General features: G+C 43.3%; 1 protein-coding gene across 6 annotated transcripts in view; it reads right to left on the bottom strand.

Moving 5' to 3' along the window:
• patj (PATJ crumbs cell polarity complex component) overlaps nucleotides 1–19,257 on the bottom strand; it is a 97,836-nt gene that overhangs the window by 13,565 nt on the left and 65,014 nt on the right. For all 6 annotated transcript variants that reach the window (XM_018676132.2, XM_018676162.2, XM_018676142.2 and 3 more), the window contains 5 exons: nucleotides 14,744–14,940; nucleotides 13,666–13,757; nucleotides 1,112–1,187; nucleotides 628–720; nucleotides 436–540 (listed from right to left, as the gene is read on the bottom strand). In XM_018676132.2, coding sequence (XP_018531648.1) covers nucleotides 436–540; nucleotides 628–720; nucleotides 1,112–1,187; nucleotides 13,666–13,757; nucleotides 14,744–14,940 — 563 coding nt within the window. The remainder of the gene's footprint in view (nucleotides 1–435; nucleotides 541–627; nucleotides 721–1,111; nucleotides 1,188–13,665; nucleotides 13,758–14,743; nucleotides 14,941–19,257) is intronic.

The raw sequence follows: 19,257 nt of genomic DNA, 5'->3' as shown, positions 1-19,257 counted from the left end.
GACCAACATTTAATGAGATCTATCAGCAGAAATGTAATATAATAAACATTAATATATATTTATTAGTGTGTAACCACCTAAAACTGATCATCGTGTTTTCGTTTGCTTAGAATGAGCTGTAGGGGGTCCTCACCATGGAGGCTGCCATGTTTCTACGGTAGCCCAGAGCGGACAAACCAGAGTACATGAAGACAAAGAGGAAGAAACTGAGCTAAATAAACGAACCTCTTCATTTGACAGACAGGTCGATGACAGAGTTGATGCCATGTTTGTCACCTGAGGGCCACCGTAGACTGTTCAGTGTTCAGTTGGTTATCTGTGTTCTCACCACTAGATGGTTCTGAACCCTTCACACTGGTCCTTTAATGGAGTAACTCCTGTTTCATTCATTCTTTAACTAACAGATCAGTTATGGTTAAAGGTTTTGGTTGGTACCTTTTTCAGTGTGTCTGCCTCTCTCAGACTCTGGGGGGCGCTGTTACTGTTGCTGCTCCTGTTTCTGTTCCTGTTGTTCTGTTCGGCCTCATTGTTCATCTCATCCTGTGGAAAACAGACCACAGATCAGTTTGCTCTTCAGTTCCACTGCTCAATCAGTTCATCATTAATTGCCCTCAGGTTCAGACTGACCGGTGCGTCCGACAACGGGTGGAGCGTCAGGGTGTTGGGGGGGCGGGGTCCGTCTGTGGGGGTGGGGGCACCAGGTGGAGCTGGAGACACACACTGAAACACACACACACAGATCTGTCATTCTTTATGGTTTTTGTTATTACTGTTATTCTTTAACCTGGGTCTTCATGTTTTTGTGTATGTCCAGACTCCATTGACAAAAACAGGAATTTAACCGAGCAGAACACAGGAGCTGCTGCCTCCATCTTTTTGTTTTATTTGAGTTACGGTGTGGTACTTTTACTTATATAAAGTATCTGATTACTTCTTCCACCATTAAAAGTCACACAGTAACACAAACACACTAACAGATGGAGGCAGTGGTATTCCAGCAGCTCCCAGTAAAATCCCTGTTTTTGTCAATGGAGTCTGGTGGTGACCGTCCACATACTTTTATCCATATGTTTGTTTGTTTGTTTGTGTGTGTGTGTGTGGGTGTTGTTACCTCAGGGCTGAGGAGGGGGGGAGGAGGGGGAGTCGGGAAGGGGGGGACGGCCATCTGGTTTATAGCATCATCATTTCTATGGAGGGACGGGGAGGACAAAGAGGGAGGGAGAGAAGGAAAGAGAGAGAGAGGGAGAGGACGGGGTGAGTCCAGGTTTTTTGGCTGCAACATAAAAACATTTTCGTCTCTTCAGGAGCTGATGGAGTTTATTATTAATGCAGAGCTTCACCACCTGAGCCTCCACACACACACACACACACACACTCCTCTCCAGTCTACACTAACACGTCAGCTCCATGTTTCATTACACAACATCTACAGACACACAAGTTTCAATTTTTATACAAATTAAAGAAAAACTAAGTTTGATGCCAGCAGGTGCTAACGTTAGCCAGCTAACCTAGCTAACAGTGGCAAACCAAGCTAAGATTAGCAAAACAAGCTAACGTTAGCACTCGCTGGTAACAGCAGGTGTTAGCAAGCTATCTTCACTCAGATAAGGTGAAAATAGACGACCATAGCTAGCTATTTTTGGAAAAAAAGGAACTTTAACTGGTGGGTGCTAACCGATGCTAACGTTAGCTAGGTTAGCTGACTCAAACTTTGTTTTTCTTCATTCATTTAAAAACTGAATAGTTTTTGGACTCTGTTCAAACAACACGGGACAGCAGAGATACAGCAGATTGTTACTGTTGATGTTCAGTTGGCCTCCATGAGTCAGAATGACAAAGCATTTTCCAGTGATCTGATTGGTCGACAGGCTGTAGATGCATCAAAAAACTACAACATTTAAAGTTTCAGTTTCAAAATGGCCGCCAAGATTCAATCAGTTCATCCAATGTGAACGTTTGTACCAAAATTCAAGAAATTATCTCAAGGTGTGACTGAGAAATCACGTTAACGAGAATGAGACGGACGATGTGGAAACATCGTGACTCCATGACTGTCGCTGCTTTTATCTTTTGATTGTTTGTTTTGTTTTTGTTTTTTTGGACGTTTATTAGAAACTAACAGAAGAGAAATGAATGAATGAAGGGAGAGAGCGGGGGAGGTGAGGGGAGACGAATGTTCATGCTTCACTCCTTCAGCTCTCATCATGGTTCCTGTGGAAACCTGCTCGCCATCTCCTCTACAGGTGTGTGTGTGCGCTGGGGGGAGGTGTCACTGCGCTCCTGCACTGTGGGGGAGGTGTGGACCAAAGGGGTGAGGATGGAGGGATCACATCTCACCTCAGTATGTCCCCTCCCTCCCCCCTCTCCCCCACCCAGTCATCACTGTCCAGGTACTGATGTGTCTTCCTGTCTCCCTCAGGTGATTGACTATAACAGGGTAATATAACGGCCTCTTCCTCCCCTCCTCTCCCCTCTGCCTCCCCCCTTCCCTCCCCCATCTCCTCTCCCAGCAGCTGTGACTCACTAAAAGCTCCTGACGGGAACATCACTGTAATCTAAACTCACACTAACAGTCAAACATCAGCCGGTCGTCTGGAAACAGCTCCACCAGGCCCTGGCTGAGGGGGGGAGGAGGGGGGAGGAGGACTGGGGGAGAAATTAGATTTAATCATATCAGCATCTCGACAACTACAACAACAACAACAACAAGCCTCCTGGGTGATGGAGCAGAAAATGACTGAACCAACAACACACAGCAAAGAGTCACCGAGGAGGAGGAGGAGGAGGAGGAGGAGGCGAGGAGGCGAGGAGGCGAGGAGGGAGCTGATACCTGGAGTCAGACATCTGCTACGCGACAACATATGGTTCGACTCCTCCGTCAGGGCGCTTCAGAAACCCGCCGCGGAGCCGTTTGAAGCCGGCTCATTTGATTTGAGGCATCAGGACTAAATGGAGCCATCTGTGGAGCTCCCAGATTAACATGAGAGGAGAGGGAAAACACCGGAGTCAGAGATCCTCGTTCTGTTTTTATATTTACTCTGCATCACTGCTGCTGCACGGTCACACACATCAGCTGTCAATCACACTGTGAGGGCGGGACCGAGGCTTGTTCTCTGCAGCTGCAGGAACTCTAAAAAATCACATCGCCAAACGTATGTGGACACCTGAGCATTTCAGCAGGTGTGAGATTCTCCCAAAACCACGAGGACTAATCAACCTGATCACCAAACAAAAACACTGATACTGGTCAGTTTTTTGTTTCTGGCAGTGTCGTGAAAAAGGAACAGGCCACGTTAATCCCAGATGGAAACTTAGCATGCAGTCAGGTGATGCTACAACAACACATAGTACATAAATATGACCTGAAATATCTCCAGTACAAAGTGCAAAAACAATAAAACAACTCTAAAATAGTTGCTAAAAATCCTTTTCTAAAATGTGCTAAATTCATATAAAACTAAATGTGCAGATTTAACAAGCTTATTACATAAGGAACAAAGCATTTTTTAATTCCTGTACTCTGAGTCTTCAAACTCACAGTGAAGGGGCTGATCTGAGCTGAACAGAATAGAGCTTCAGGAGTTGACGTCATGCAATCCCAGCATGCAACAGTCAAAGTCCAAACACCCGCCATATTGGCAGGAAAGCGTGCTGTTCAAATTACTGTCAACTGCTAATTGCAGCTAACTTGTCTCTCTGCTGTATTTATAAAAGGTGAACATGGTGGAAGCTGCTGTGCATTTTATCAGATTCACGAGAATCTTGAAAGACAGAAATGGATTTCTGCCATAAAATGAGCTGAAGCGAGCAGAAGAAAACAGAGTGATGGGAACCAACAGGCAACAGATTCTGCTTCTTCAGTGACTGTATCAGGTACAGAATCCAGCTAACTTTAATATCTTGTTTAGTTTAAATGCTTTTATAACAATAACAGTTCAATGTCCATAAAAGGTATTTTAGACCTGTGTGTTATGGTCTGGATACTACTCAGGCTTTTCCTGCCAACATGGCGGTGTAAACAAACCGAGTCACCGGACGCCTGGAGCTCCATAGACCTGGCTTTGTGGAGGACCTGCTGGTTAAATATGGCGATCTGTGGGGCACCTCGCCAGTCACCTTCACTATATGGCTCAGGTGATTTTTATCCTCGATATTCCAGTGACAAAGCAGTTATAGAGAATGTGAGAACAGATAAAAGACTTTATCATTTTACAGTCTACATTAAAAACACTTAAATATAAACATGGATGTCCCCTCCTTGTTAAAGTTAGACAACTAAAAGACTTGGTAAAGTTCAGAGAAACATTTTTAAAAAGTGAAGATGAACTGCAGCTCTGTGACAGGACGGAGACTCTGGTTTCATGCATCAAAGTCATTACGCTCCATTTTCTGTTTGGAAGAGGGATTATTTTGTTTTGTTTTGCCCAAACCAATCAGTAGAGAGTGACACATCCATCCCACAGACAACATCATTTTCAGTCCAGACAGAAGCTGTGAGGAGCAGTTAACGTTTGTCACGTTGATCAAACAGATGTCTGTGAGATCTTTTCTGTTTTCAGCCGTCACTTTTCACGGCCATTTGTCACGGATATAGCCGGGTGGTTAGCATCCACAACCTCGCCCGCAAAGCTCTGATTGATCCGTCAATCTGAGAAGGCGAAAGATGACAAAGCTGCAGCGTTGTACATATTTGATAAAAACAGTGTTTGTATCTGTTAGTGCTGCATTTACAGTCAACACACAGGAAGTGGAAAAGCATGTGGATGCTGTCAGGAGGCGTTCAGGGTCATGAAACATTGTGATACAGACACAAAAGAAGAGAGTGATAAAAGAAAGAACACTGTCTGACATATTGCTCTGCAGCAGGAGGGAAATTAGAGCCGAGATGACGTCCTGAACATAATAAAAGAAAATTATAATCAGCTGTTCTCCATCAGAAGACTCTATGATTATTATTATCTAATGTTCTGTCTAAAAGATGTCATCTCCAGTCTGATTAAAGTTCTTCTATCAAAGCGTGGATGATTAGATAATGAATCATTTTATGTCACATTCATTTTAAAACAGACATTAAAGATGAAAAGGAGAAAAAACAAGACTTCACAGACGGAGGCCAGTCTCTGCTCCGCTGGAAGATTTAAAATAAAGTTTAAAATAAAGTCCTCTGATAATTTCGGTTCCAGGTCTCAGTCATCCGAACGTCAATACATGTCTGACTGGGGTGAACAACAGAAATTTAAAGGAACTGTATGGAAGAATTTGTAGTAAATTACATGGAATGTTTGCTTTTTTGCCGATGTGTGAAAAGATTGTAACATGAAATAAAAAATGAGCCATTCCCTGACTTTCTCCATAGACTCATTTCTACGCAACTCAGGTCGAGTTTTCAGGATGCCTCGCCACAATAAAAGTCTCTCTTCTGTGCCGCTGAAAAAAACTTATGACACTTTATGAAGCTTGTTTGGCCAAACATGAATTGAGCCGACTTTGAGGAAAAACTAGCGTCAACATTGGCATCTGATTCATTCATTCAGTTTTAACGGCCACAGGTGTCAGTAACAAGAGTTTTTGGATTTCTCCATAGAGAACGTTTAAACAAACAAAAACATCATGATCTGACCTCAAACTCACCGTCCTGTTGAAGTGTGAAAAGTTAAATATCAACAACAACAAAAAGAAATAAGAGCTGATCGTCCAACACGAGTTAAAACAAGACGAACTTGAATGAAACATCCTCCCTCCTTCTGTCCTGGTCCCTCACTGCCCCCCCCTCCTCCCACCCTCCCCATCATCCCTCCATTACCTGTTATTGCTCAGTTACTGACCCGTTCCCAATTACCCCTAATGTGTTTTTGTCTCCTTGGTCAAGGTGAAGCTGACAGGAAACTGGATTTATAGGTCGGCTGGTTATTCAGTTTTACACCCACACTTCAACAAATCAGGTTTTTTTCTTCACTGCAGCTTCACCTCCTGAGATGATGCAGTTCCACCTGGCGAGCAGGTGCAATCTCCCTCTAAATGAGTGATAGTCAGCGGCTTAAAGTGCTGGAATCAGGCCCAGGAAGTTCAAAAGTAATGCTGAACTCAGGCTTAGAAGTCATTAAAAACCAGCGTTCGTCTCTGATATCCAGCCAGGAAACTCTGAAAATATGAGGATGATTTGTACAGCCTCCTCCAAAAGGAGAAGGGGATTATGGGTAATATACACCAGCACAATGATGTTTTTTTTGCTTCAGAGACTGAATGTCATCACACAGTGAGTCAGGCGTGTGTGTGTGTGTGTGTGTGTGTGTGGGGGGGGGGGGGGGGGGTTGTTTGGTGACCACGCCAGCGGGGGGATGCTGGACTGTTTCTGTTTCCATGGCGATGTGCTGCCAGGCTCCTGCCCCGTCGACAGCCCATTGCTCATTGCTGTGGCGACCTTTATCCACAGATAAATCATTCAGCGGCAGCCCATGGACACGGCTTTAACAAGATTTTGTCACCTGGCTGAACATGGCGAAAAGGAGGCAGCGGCAGCGTCCTCCTGCCACGACACGCCGACCTCAATCAGAGCGAGAGGAAAAAAATCCCACAACATCATAACACAAGAAAAGAGCAGTGAATGCAACACGGGCTGCAGACACAGAGAGGGAATCATGGCAGGAAGCAATCGAGTTCAGGTCTAATCAAGTCATCACCTCCACCTGAACAAGTCACCTTAACCTGAACGAGTCACATACACCTGAACGAGTCACCTGAACAAGTCACCTCCACCTGAACAAGTCACCTTAACCTGAACGAGTCACATACACCTGAACAAATCACATCAACCTGCACAAGTCTCATCCACCTGATTCTGTTCAGTCAGGATTCTGACAAAACCTTCAGTCATTTGTCTGTTGAGTGCAAACAACCTCAGGACTCGTCTTTACAGCTGTCTTTAAAGTCTTGAGACTCAAAAAAACTTAAAACTATGAGAAATGAACATTCCCTTTACTTGGGCCAGATGAGTTGAGGATTTTGCTTTTTTCCTGTGGGAATGGTTCTGGAGTTTGTCAACAGGTCTGAGTGAAGTTCTTTTAGATGAAAAGTGTTGATAGTAAACCGTCAACACTCTGGTCCTGTCTGCAGGTCTGTGACCCAGCAGCACTCTGACATTTCCATCACTGTCACATTCAACACAGCTGCTGTGTTTGAATGTGACAGAACGTCGGCGGCGTCGATCGTAACCGGCGGCGAAACACAGACTGATGCCGACATCACACGACTATTAAAAGACTTCATGTTCAACATGTGTCAAGTAAATGTTGGTGAAGGAGATCAGCTCTGCGCTCTCCCACACAAATATTCAGATTGAAAAGCAGAACCATGAAGGGTCAGAAAAGTTTCAGTTTCTGTTTTCTACATCAGGGTTCAGGATTCCTATGCATTTCCTCCATCCATCCATCCATTTTCTGTTAATTATCCTGAGTCAGGTCGTGGTTGCAGCAGGTTAACCAGGGTATTCCAGATATCCCTATCCAGCTCCCCCCTGAGAGATCCTGAGTTGTTCCCAGACCAGATAGGATGTATATATTCTCTCCAGCAACACTCTGGTTCTACCCTCGGGTCTCTGAACAAGTTGTATTTGCCCAAAAACTCATTCCAGCTGCTTGTATTCACGATTCTTCCCGTCACGACCCAAAGCTCATGACCATAGGTGAGGGCTGGAACGTAGATCGAACAACTGGTAAATCAACAGCTTAAACTTCCTCTTCGGTCGAGTACAACGCCTGCAGGAATTAGTTCAGTAAAGTGTCTGAATATTTCTTCCACCACTGAAAGTCACACATTAACTCAACAAACTAACAGATGGAAGCAGTGGTATTCCAGCAGCTTCTGTTCTGCTCACCTAAATTCCTGTTTTTGTCAACAGAGTCTGGTAGTGATGAAGTTTGTCAAGTAAGTTTCATCTGTGTTGTTTTTCTCTGAAGGTTATTTTTTCTCCTCTCTGTTTTTGGGCTGAAGGTAGAAAAGAATCTGACCATATCAGCCTTATTCTAGAGGAAAGTTTGTTTAAAAACTGGATTTGTTGTACAACTATGATAAAGTTTCTGTCATAATCTAGTGTAGATCTCTTTTTAAAAAGGTGAGGTTGTTGTTTGGACGTCTTTCTTCTGAGCTGATGAAAAACGATACCAACAAGAAAAACAGAAGTCAAATCATCTGAAGACTCTGCAGCGACTCTGACTAAATGAAACAACTCCTGACGTGACAGCAGCTCAGTCACAGCTGTAATGACTTGTTGTGATAGTGAATCATGTCGCGTGTTGACACGTGGGCGTCTCGTGAGCCCTTCATCCTGACGCCTCGACACAACAAACAGCTCATCAGTCAGAGTGACGGAGGTCTTTAGCAGAGTCTCTCCTCAGCCTGACACGCTCGTCTGTCTCCATTTGTCAGACCGAGGACGCAGATGTTTAAATATTCAGCTGCAGAGGCTGCAGGGTTCATTACTGATTCTACAAACACACTGATGATTTATCCTCACTCACGGCCTGAACAATACCAGAGCTAAATGTGTAGAGTTTCCCTGAGGAGAAAAGTTCATTAAAATCCTTAAGTACTGATCCTCAACAACAAATTATATCTTGTCAGTTATGTCTACATCTGAAGGAGGGAAAACTCAAGAGCTGTCCATAAATGAAATCTTTCATTTCGCGGGAAAAGCAATTTTCACAGATTTCAATGATTTTGAGATGTGTACAAGTACAAAGGTTAGTTAAGAGCAAATTTGTCTTGATAGTAGCATCAATATCTACTACATCTTGCGTGGAAACCTTTTGACAGGGTTCATTCTTTGCAAAAACTAAAAGAATGGATGATTATCTCCAGATTTCACAGACGACCTCTTTTCAAAGTCTCTGCCAGAGACGAGCTGCTGCCATTCAAGTCATTGTACTGACATCAGAAAGCTCTGTGACTGGACTAGATTAATGTTCAACGATGACAATGAGACTCTGTTAATGCTGGTAATATGAACTATTCAGGAAATCCAGATACAAGACACAGTAAAGAAGGTGAAAGAAGTAAAACCACAAAGTATCTGTTACTGTGTTGATCAGAAATGAGCTGCAAACATGTTTTCACCGAGCCAGGACCATGAAACTGATTCAGCCGTCATTCATTTCATGTCTGCTGAAGAAGAACAGACAGACTGGAAGATGCTTTACTGTGTAAGATGAACTGTGGAGAATCCAGGACGTAATGCAGCCACATGAAGAGTTATTCAAGTGTCTCTCAATCAAAACTTTAACAAAAGATGTAGTTTAATGACGTTGTAGGGGCTGTGAGTTGAGCTGCTGCTGATGTTAGCTCAGCTCGTTTCTCTGACTCTTTCAGATCCAGTCGTTCAAACAGACCAGCTGATTAAAACCAGTAAAAACACTGCGACTGAGAAAAACAGTTTCATGTTAAAAATCTGAGTTTCTGCTGCTAACGTTTGTTCAGCTTGTTTCTTTAAGAACTTCAGATCCAGACGTCTGACGACTAAAATCCTTCATCTGGTTAAAAACCATCAAGATCTAAAAAGTCCATCTTCAACATGACGCTTAAAACTGGATAAGAAGTTTATTTTGACGCTTCTGATGACCACAACACTGACCCATGTACAAAGAGGATATGACGCCATTAACAGGCGACCAAACGAAATGAGATGTTACTTTGATTGAAATTACAGATTAGAAAATAACTGGAAACATTTGGGAGAATCTAAAAACTCAACTCTGCAACATAGAACTAAGGTCCAGTGAAGCAGACAGTTAAAGTCCTGATTAATATTCATGCTTCTCTCTGTGATGTGACTCAGATCTTTTCTCAGCTGCAATAATCTGCATTAAATAATGTTTATCTGGTTTCCATCACGTGATCTACAACCTCAAATCTCTGCGTATAAAACAACCTACATACGTGTTGTTTTCAGTGGATCCTGCTGCTGTCTGACTGATGGTCCTGTGGATTTATAACTCTGACTCTCTCGGTCTGAGCATTAATAAATCCTCCCTCCTGACTCTGTCTCTTAGTTTGGCTTCTTATTGAATTAATAGTCTTTACAGCACAGCTTTAAATCTTCACGTTACTGAGACAAACAGCTCAGTTTGAAGCAATTATTAGACAGATTATGAGGAAGTTTTTAATAACTGTTTGTCAAATGTTTATGAAGTTAGCATCAGCCTGGTTCCCTCCACAAAAAGCCAACGGGAGGGAAGTGTTAACATGCTAACATGCTACCTGACTTCCTGGTTTTAGGCTCATTCTTGTAGCTCTCTGTTGGTCTAAGAGGGATTAACAAACCCCAATGATCAGGGAAAATGGAGTCCAGATATCTAGATATCAAGAATTCCTGCTTCACACACAATGCTGATTAAAATCACAACACATTCACCTGAAACCATTTTTTATCTTTTATCTTTTGTGTTTTAAGCCTTTGTTACATCTTTGACTCAGACCTTTACTGTCTTATCTGGTGTTCAATTCCTCCGTCTTTTTACTGGAATATTAACCGTCAATAAAACATTAACCAACAACAAAGTGCTCAGGCTACATGCAGCACCATCAACCTTTACCTTTACAGTCAGGTGGAGAGCCTGTATGCAGCTCTATAAATGAAAACATGGACAAACTCTGCAGATAACAAGAAGAAAAACTTGAGTGTCATCATCCTCCCTGACTCTCAGCAGAGTCCTGCTCGGCCTGCAGGTTAAATCCTGTCTGACAGGGAGGCTAACCCGGCCTGACACCGGAGGCTTTACTCTTAATGAGACCTTGGTAAAATACACCACACCTGCTCACTTCAAAGCTGCAAATCAATCCTGCAGCAGAAAGCTCATTTCTGCAGCTGAGGAGGAGGAGGAGGAGGAGGAGGAGCGGTGGGGCAGTTTAATCTTCTGTTGCAGAGATTCCCCGTCCTCAGCTCCTCTCATGTCTCAAAGGACTCGTCTTACAAAGTGAAGGACTGTCTCCTCCTGTTGGCTTTCATCAACTCCAAATTCAGCGGCGTCTTTAACTGAGAGCTTTGTGACGGTTTGACGCCAAACACGGAGCTTTCGTCTCGACTCTTCCCTCAGATCAGACACCAGGTTTTAATTTGGACTGTGAGGAAGCAGTCTGTCTGTTTTCTACGAGTCGACTCCATCTCACTTTGCTGCTTTGTCTCTGCAGGACGTGTGGTCTTTGCCTGAGAGGAGGATCTTTGAGTGAACTCCAGGAAGGTGTTTTGTTGTTCAAGCTTTAAAAATACATTTATTCCAGCTGGAGAGAGCAACAACAACGAAGTGTACAGTCAGTAAACAGGGCACATTAACATTACTCGTCCATCAGTGGAGTAGAAATCTGACAGGGTGTGAGCTAAAGAAAATGAGGACTTACTCATAATAACAGTTCTCTGTACTCAAGGTCAAAAACTCCACAGGGTACCTTTAATTTTATTAATGGAAACTGTGATGAAATATTTTCCTTCATTTCTTTTTTCCCATCACCTTTGATGGCATGAAACAGAAAATAATCTCTGTCTGTTCAAAGGATGATTCAGTTTTTCTGTGACTTTACAGATTCTTAACATTGCACTTTGATTTATAAGCTCACTGAGGATTTAAAGGAGCTATGTGCAAGTAGCTAATGTTAGCAGCCTAGAAGACTTTCCAGTCTAGAAGAAAAGTGAGTTCAGCGATCAAACTATATTCCTATACTCACTAAGAGTTGTCTCCAGAGGTGGAAAGTAACCCCAACATTTTGCTTCTAGTTCTATCACTGAAGGTTAGCATGCTAACCAGCTGTCTCACCACTTTCCGATAGTGTCTCACTGTAGCTTCCAGGCTGCTCTGAAGAAGCAGCTGCTCAGATGACGTATTCTAACCTCTTTTATTGTAAACAGTGGCTGAGGCAGCGACCATCACCTGCTCCTGGTGAGAAACCACGTCCAGCAGCAGAGAAAAACACAATCGATTAATTGACACCTTTAAACTCTGCTTCTGCTGAGGATAAAACACCTTCCTTCACTTTCACATTAGACTGAAATGATGCAGGCCCAGAATTCATATGTGACAAACACTTGCAGTGATTGAAGGAACACTGTGAACCTGAAATGAGGACGACTGTTTGTGTATGGAGGACATTAAGGATCCGGGGGGAGGACTGCTGATGTTACAGGAGTGTTTTTCTGAGCAGGTAGAGACAGGCAGGAAGCCATGTGTTCAGGGAGCAGAGAACGTGAAGCGTTTCTTAAACAGAAACTCGCTGTTCAATTATCATGCAGCCTAACCTGCTGCCATCACCTAACCTCCCCGAGCCGCTGGAGCCGCCCCGTGGAAGACGAGCTGAGGAGATTTGTTGCTTTTTCCTCGGCGCTTCCTTTTCTCTGAGCACAATAGAGACTCCAGCCTTTTAACACGGAGGTGATGGAGGGAAAAGTGTGTTTACATCCCTGAAAGCATGTTATTCAGAGAGCTGCAGGAGCTGCCAGACGCTCCACCACCAACTCAGTCTTCATTCCCTCAGTGACTCCTCCGCCTTTATTCTCACTGATTCTCTGGATTTGATTAAATCAAACTGTATTGATCCTCTGTGCTGAAAGTGGGTCATCGCAGCAGCAGAGGTGTAGACGAGAATAGAAGTAATCAGAGCACTGGGAAACAATGAAACAGGTAAATTCACACCTTCCCAGAGGGAGAAGCTGCCAAGTTTCCTGATGCTGCAGCAGCTGGAGGCTTCCTGAAGGAAACTAGCGGCTCAGAGCCAAGATGGCTGCCGTCTGACTGCAGGAGAGTCGTCTCAGACTGCTTTCGTTTTTCTGTTTACTGTCTCAAATCTTTCCATCCATGTCACCAACTTTTAAAATATGGTGACATGTAAAACGTACAATAAATGAACCAACACCTAAAACCTGACGTCTCCTGTCCTGGACCTCTGTGGACTAGAGGGTGACACAGGAAGTGGGTTTTCTCTGTCAGGGTGATTCTCACATCATTTTCATTTACTCATCGTTGTAAAGTTTGGTTTATACTTCTGCGTACGATCAATACTGAACCTATCGTGTGGATTTCTACTCATGTCTCTCTGCAGTTACACCACCATCAACACTAGATGGCGATGGAGTTACAGCCACTTTTACTGAAATGACTACGTGGCAGAAAAGAGAGAAGACGTCTGTTACAGCGTTGGTTCAACGCAGAACTATAAATCAGGATTACGGCCGTTTTCCCTGAAACCTCCGACTCCTTTATTGTTTCGCTGCACTGTCGTCTACACGTACAGTAAGGACGAGCATAATTAATCAATGATCGATTATTGATCGCTAAAGACTTTATCGAGCCCATGGAATTGATGCGTTACCATCAGTGAGGTTGTGTTGTGTGTCTTGAAGCAGTATAATGATTGTCTCTATGTGGCAGCGACCAGCAGGAACTTTGGCGTGGGACTGATAACTTGTTAGTATTGTGTGTAACAGCCTGTCAGTGGTGTTTCTGTGGAGCGTCATAGATCTTTGTTGTTTTACTTCCTGTTCGACTTTAACGTCTTTGTCTCAGAGGATTGTTGTTGATCATTTCTTCACTGAGGAGAAACACACTTCCTGTTTTCTTTTCAGTATAAATAATAATGATGAATCGATAACTGATGATTAATTTTCCAGCCTTGCCGTCCTACCTGAGCAGGATGAGTTTCACCTTGGAGGTGGCGCTCTTAATGATGGCTGAGGCGTTCTGGTGACTCCGCCCATAAAGGATCTGGTTGTTAATCTGCCAGAAAAAAACAAAAATGCAGTCATTGGAATTTAAACTAAATTCACAAACGTCACCAGGTAATGTCCACACACACACACACACACACACACACACACACACACACACACACACAGAGGTTTGATTGAGACAGGCGTTAATTGAAAGGTCATCGAGCTGTGAGGTCGTAAACTAGCGAGTTAGAGGCGAGCAGCAACCTCCAAATGTTAAATCAATAACTCATCTACACACACACACACACACACACACACACACACACACACACAAAAACCAAGATAGATTAGAGTCTTTCTTTGCTTCTATTTTCTTTCTCTTTGTGTTTTATTCTCTGTTTGTCTGAGTCAGTTTAATGATGAAAACGTTTCTGTTACACATGAACCTCATGTTGTGTCACGTCAGCTGTGTGTGTCTGAATTTCATGTTCATTCTACACACACACACACACACACACACACACACACACAGAGGAGACACTGATCTGATTCTGTTTCCTGCATGAGGCAGGAACTGATGAATAAAAATTAATCACAGGATTATTTTTGACAGCATCCTCACCTTTACTCTGTACAACGTATGTGCAGTGCTGTAGATCGTATGTGTGATCCATATATGCAAATAAATGTGAGTGTGTGTTGTATTGTGTTGTGTGTGTGTATTGTGTGTATTGTGTGTATATTGTGTGTCTTTTCCTCGGCTCAGCATCAATTTTTCATGGAGCCTCTGACACAGCTGTAATGAGGAGGAGTGGGCGAGCGAGGCAGAGACACACACACACACACACACACTCACACACACACACACACACAGCTTATTGATTTATTACAGATGTTGTGATGTCATGTGATTAGATATTGTCATGTGATCTAATTTCCTCTATGACTGTTGTAGAGACACAAACACAGAAACATGAGGTCTGATGTAACAGTGTAATGTAATCTAAAGTACTCTAATGTAACAGATTACTGTGGTGATACGTCTCTGACCTCCAGCAGCTCGTCTCCGACCCGGATGCGTCCGTCTCGGGCGGCTGCTCCTCCCGGATGGAGTCCCACCACAAAGATGCTGAGGCGGGAACGATCCCTGTTTCCTGCCAGACTGAGACCCAGACCCTGTCGCTCCTTCTCCAGCTCCACGCACAGCAGCTCCCCCCGCAGGTCTCCATAACGCTCACACCAACGCTCTGCAGCGGGAGGACGGAGGAGGAGGAGGGTTAAACAACATCTCATCAGAGACACACCTGAGGTTAAAACCAAGTTAAACTCTCGAAGTCGCTGAATAAACAACAACAATCATCCACATGAGAGATGAGGCGATGCACGATTTATCGTCCATCGCGATAAAAAAACACTCGCAATAAGTTGATCGTAGTGATTCTCCATCATCAGGATAAATGTTAACATCTCGCCAACACACAGTCCTGCACTGATTTATGTTGAATCGCCACAAGGGGGAGCCCTGCGTCTTTTGAGCTCCCGTCTCCATGACAACAATCCAGCTCTGTTCGCCGAACTCCAGGTAAAATTAACTAACGTTACTGTCAGTGACTGAACGTAGAGTCTTGGTTTAGTTATACCAACGCTGACGTTTATCTAAATGTTTGTTTTTGGTCTTAGTCAGGAAACGTTAGATATGTAGCTAAACAGCAAATACAGTTTTTCCTTCAACAAGACAAAGTATAAAGTTACTACTCTTATTTAGTTTCTGTTACTTCAGACTGTATTTTAGAAACTGTGTCCAGAACAAGAAACAGCAGCTGGAGTTCACATCTCTTTTCAAATGGGAGCAGATTTTAATATATTAGATGTTATAAATGTTCTCTACTATAAACTTATCAAAACTCCGCAGCAGCAGTTTCTCTGTAAACGTCTATCAGGGGCCAAACTGTTGACGACAGGCTGTTATTTTCCGTCTCTGTGATATGAGACGGTTCAAATGTTTTGACAGGAAAAAAACCTAACTGCAGGAAGGAAAGAGGAGGAAACTGATGGAGACAGGAGCTACACCCTGACAGGTAAATTCTTCAGTTATGGTCAAGGTTTGGGAAGTCACAGTGACCTTGACCTTTGACCTTTTCCCACCTAAATCAGACCACTTCATCCTTGAGTTTAAGTGAACGTTAGTGCCAAATTTGAAGAAATTCCCTCGAGGCGTTACTGAGATATCACGTTCAAAAGAATGAGACAGACGGATGCTGAGGCTGCAGAGGCATAAAAATAAAAACAGATGACAGAGGAGGAAAAAAGGGAGGATGGGATAAAAGATGTGATGAGTGAGCCCAGGAGGGAAGAGGAGAGAAAACAAGAGAATAAACAAGAGGAGGATTTAAGAGGTGAAGGAGAAGAGGTGAGGAGATAATTATATCAGAGAGAGGAGAGAGGACGAGCAGAGGAAATGAATGAGAGGAGGATGAAGAAAAGGAGACGAGCAGAGAATTAAATTTGGTGTCAAACAAAATGCTGTGTAACAGTCCGTGAAATAAACAAACAGAGGAAACGTGAAGCGAAATATGAAGCAGAGATTAAAAACATCCTTCAGGATCAGAGCGTTAACAGCTGGAACTCATTTAGTTAGTTTACAAAAACACTGAAGATGGATGTTGAGCCCAAACTTTCACATGGTTCCTGACCTTTTGCCTGGAATAAAAAGCTGCAGCCGAGGCGACTTGTCTTTGTTGGTGGACGGCTGCTGCCCTGCAGATATGAAGGGTTTGTGTTTTCTAAACTGACGGCTGATGTGATGTGAACTCTTTACAGCTGCAGCAATAAGCTCAGCTCTGAGATTTAAAGGTCACTGCAGTTATCTGAACAAACAGCGTCCGCACAGGACAAAGATAAACAGGTGCAGGTGAACAGACTGAAGCCTGGTTTACAGGATCTGCACAGTCCAGTCTACACAAAACAGCAGAATGACTCTGAGCAGTTTGTTGGACTCAGATCTGTTCAAACAACACAGATACAGCACTGCAGCATCTGGAAAACAGGAGAGACTGAGAGAAGTTGGACCAGGAAACAGGTTGTTTGTACTGAACATCGTCCGTCAGACGCTTCAGAACGATGAAGCAGAACTTGGTGTTGATGGTCTGATGCTTGGAGACGAATTCAACCTACGAATGTCGTAGAAAATGTCGAGCATTCGTTCGGTCGCACTCCTGACCCAAAGCTTCTTCTTCATTCTTAAAGACATCAGCTCTTCCACTGCTGTTTGGTCTCTGGATCCTCAACTCCAGTCACTGGTGATGATCCTGAACGTGAAGGTTGGTTCGTCCTGGGACTGAGGACAGAGATCCTCAACACTGTGCTGATTCTGCTCCGTGGTTAAATCACAAATGCACAACAACACGTCTCACACATGTTGATCGCTTGCTGCTGAATACCTGCCTCGGCTCGCAGCGGGAACAGTCTCAGAACTTTCTGATTGCACCTCGAAACTTCCCTAATCTGTAAATTCTGAGAATATTTCCAAGAAAAGAAAGATTTTGTTGCTGCAGTTATTAAACATCTGCTCATTATATGTGAGTTTTTAAGAAAAACATAGTAAATAATGCAGAAGATGCACAAAGAATAATTCATAAAGAGACGTCAGGATCCATCAGAGAATTAATTAATTATTGATGAGACAGAAAATGTTGAATCACTTTATGTTGCAGATCCAGTCTGTGGAAATCAGGTAGAAATCATATGTTTGAACTGCTGAGTTAGTGAAGTTTAATTTGTTGATTATCATCAGTCTAATTATTATAAAACTACAGGTCAACATGCAGCATAAACATCAGTTAATATTTACTGATCAACAGGTAGATGTATAACACACAGGAGGATCCAGATGAAGACTTTTCTCCAGAGTTAACAGACTGATTGTCAGGGTCTGAAAATGTGCAGATTTACTGTTTGAACAGGAAATGATGTGTGATGAATATGGAAGAGAGGAACTGTTGGTTCATTAGCAGCTGATGTTCCTGCAGTGATCTGATGGAAACACACAGGAAAGAGCTTCAGTTACAGTTCAGGCCGATTCATTGAGACCTGAGGGAACTGACCGAGACCAGGACCTCGTTTATTAAAGAGCAGAGTCAGAAAACGTAACTGAATCAGTCGCAGAGATTCATGAATGAACGGCGGTGACGGAGACGAGATTCTTTTCAAAATGAAAGAGGAGAGACGAGTCCAGAGACAGACCGCTGTGAGACGAACTCAGGTGGACTCAGGTAATGAAATCATCCATCAGTCTGTAACACACACACACACACACACACACACACACACACACACACACACACACACACACACCAAACTGAACTGGAGATTTGCTGCTAATGCTAATTTTGGACCTGATTCTGATTTAGTTTCAGTTCAGTTTTCATCCTGTATTTTTAATTCTCTGAGCGTCTCTCTGTGAAATATCATTGAATCTCTTTGAATCAGCAGAAACATCCACAAAGCCCCTTAAATATCCTTAAATTTCATTGGATCAGCTGAAAAAGATCATTGGATGTCACTGAAATATCCTTAAATCACCTGGAAACATTAGAAAATCTCCCTTAAACAAGGCATTAGAAACAAACTTAAAATCTCCTTGAATGACCTGTAACGAAATGACCTGACACATCCTTGAAACTCCCTGAAATAATGTTTAATCTCCTTGAATCATCAAAATTTCATGTTAACGTCCCTGACAACCTCTGTAGTCTCATTTAGACACTCGTTAGCAACCGCCTTTTTTAAGACACGTAAAAGCTTCAAACATCAGGAGTGGGGGATTTACTGACCCATTTTATGTCGGAGAATAAAACCTGAAAATGTCTTGAGCTTGTGTTAAAACCACAGACCTTATTTCAGACATTTAACCAGAAACACACTGACAACAGGAAGAGCTAACATGCTAACATGCTAACTGACTTCCTGGTTGTAGGCTCAGTGCTGCAGATCAGTGTGGGTTCAGGTTCGTATTAAAATCAGATTCAAACAGGAGCAGAGAAAGAGACGACTCAGAAACAAAGACAAAATAAAACCTCCCTGTGTCTGCAGCTCGACAGACTGTTTATGTGTGATCATCCCTCACGTTCAGACAGCAGAGAGGAGCCTTCACTGCTCCTCAGACTGCAGGAAAACACAGCCTCCAGGCTGCAGAGGCTGTTTGACCAATAACACACACACGGAGTCTGAAGAACAGGAGTCAAACATCTGGTTCTCTGTGTGTTCAGAGGCCACAACACCTGGACTGGAGGTCATCGACTAAAAATAATGTTTCTTCAGGTAACACTGCAGAGTGTATGTATATGGATGTAACACACACACACACACACACACACACACTCCTGCAGTGTGTTTGACAGCAGAGCAGTCCTGTCACACACTGATGAACACTGTCATTCTATACAACCCTGCAGTGTGTGTGTGTGTGTGTGTGTGTGTTGATTTACTGTGACAAGTCACCTTGCTAGCAGCGCGCACACACACACACACACACACACACACTTGCTGAATTTGGTTGAGCAGCC

This window comes from Lates calcarifer, linkage group LG17 (genome assembly GCF_001640805.2).
Source record: "Lates calcarifer isolate ASB-BC8 linkage group LG17, TLL_Latcal_v3, whole genome shotgun sequence".
Classification (NCBI taxonomy): Eukaryota; Metazoa; Chordata; class Actinopteri; family Centropomidae; genus Lates; species Lates calcarifer.
The sequence above is the reverse complement of the archived record's forward strand: the minus strand, read 5'-3'. Positions and strand labels throughout refer to the sequence as shown.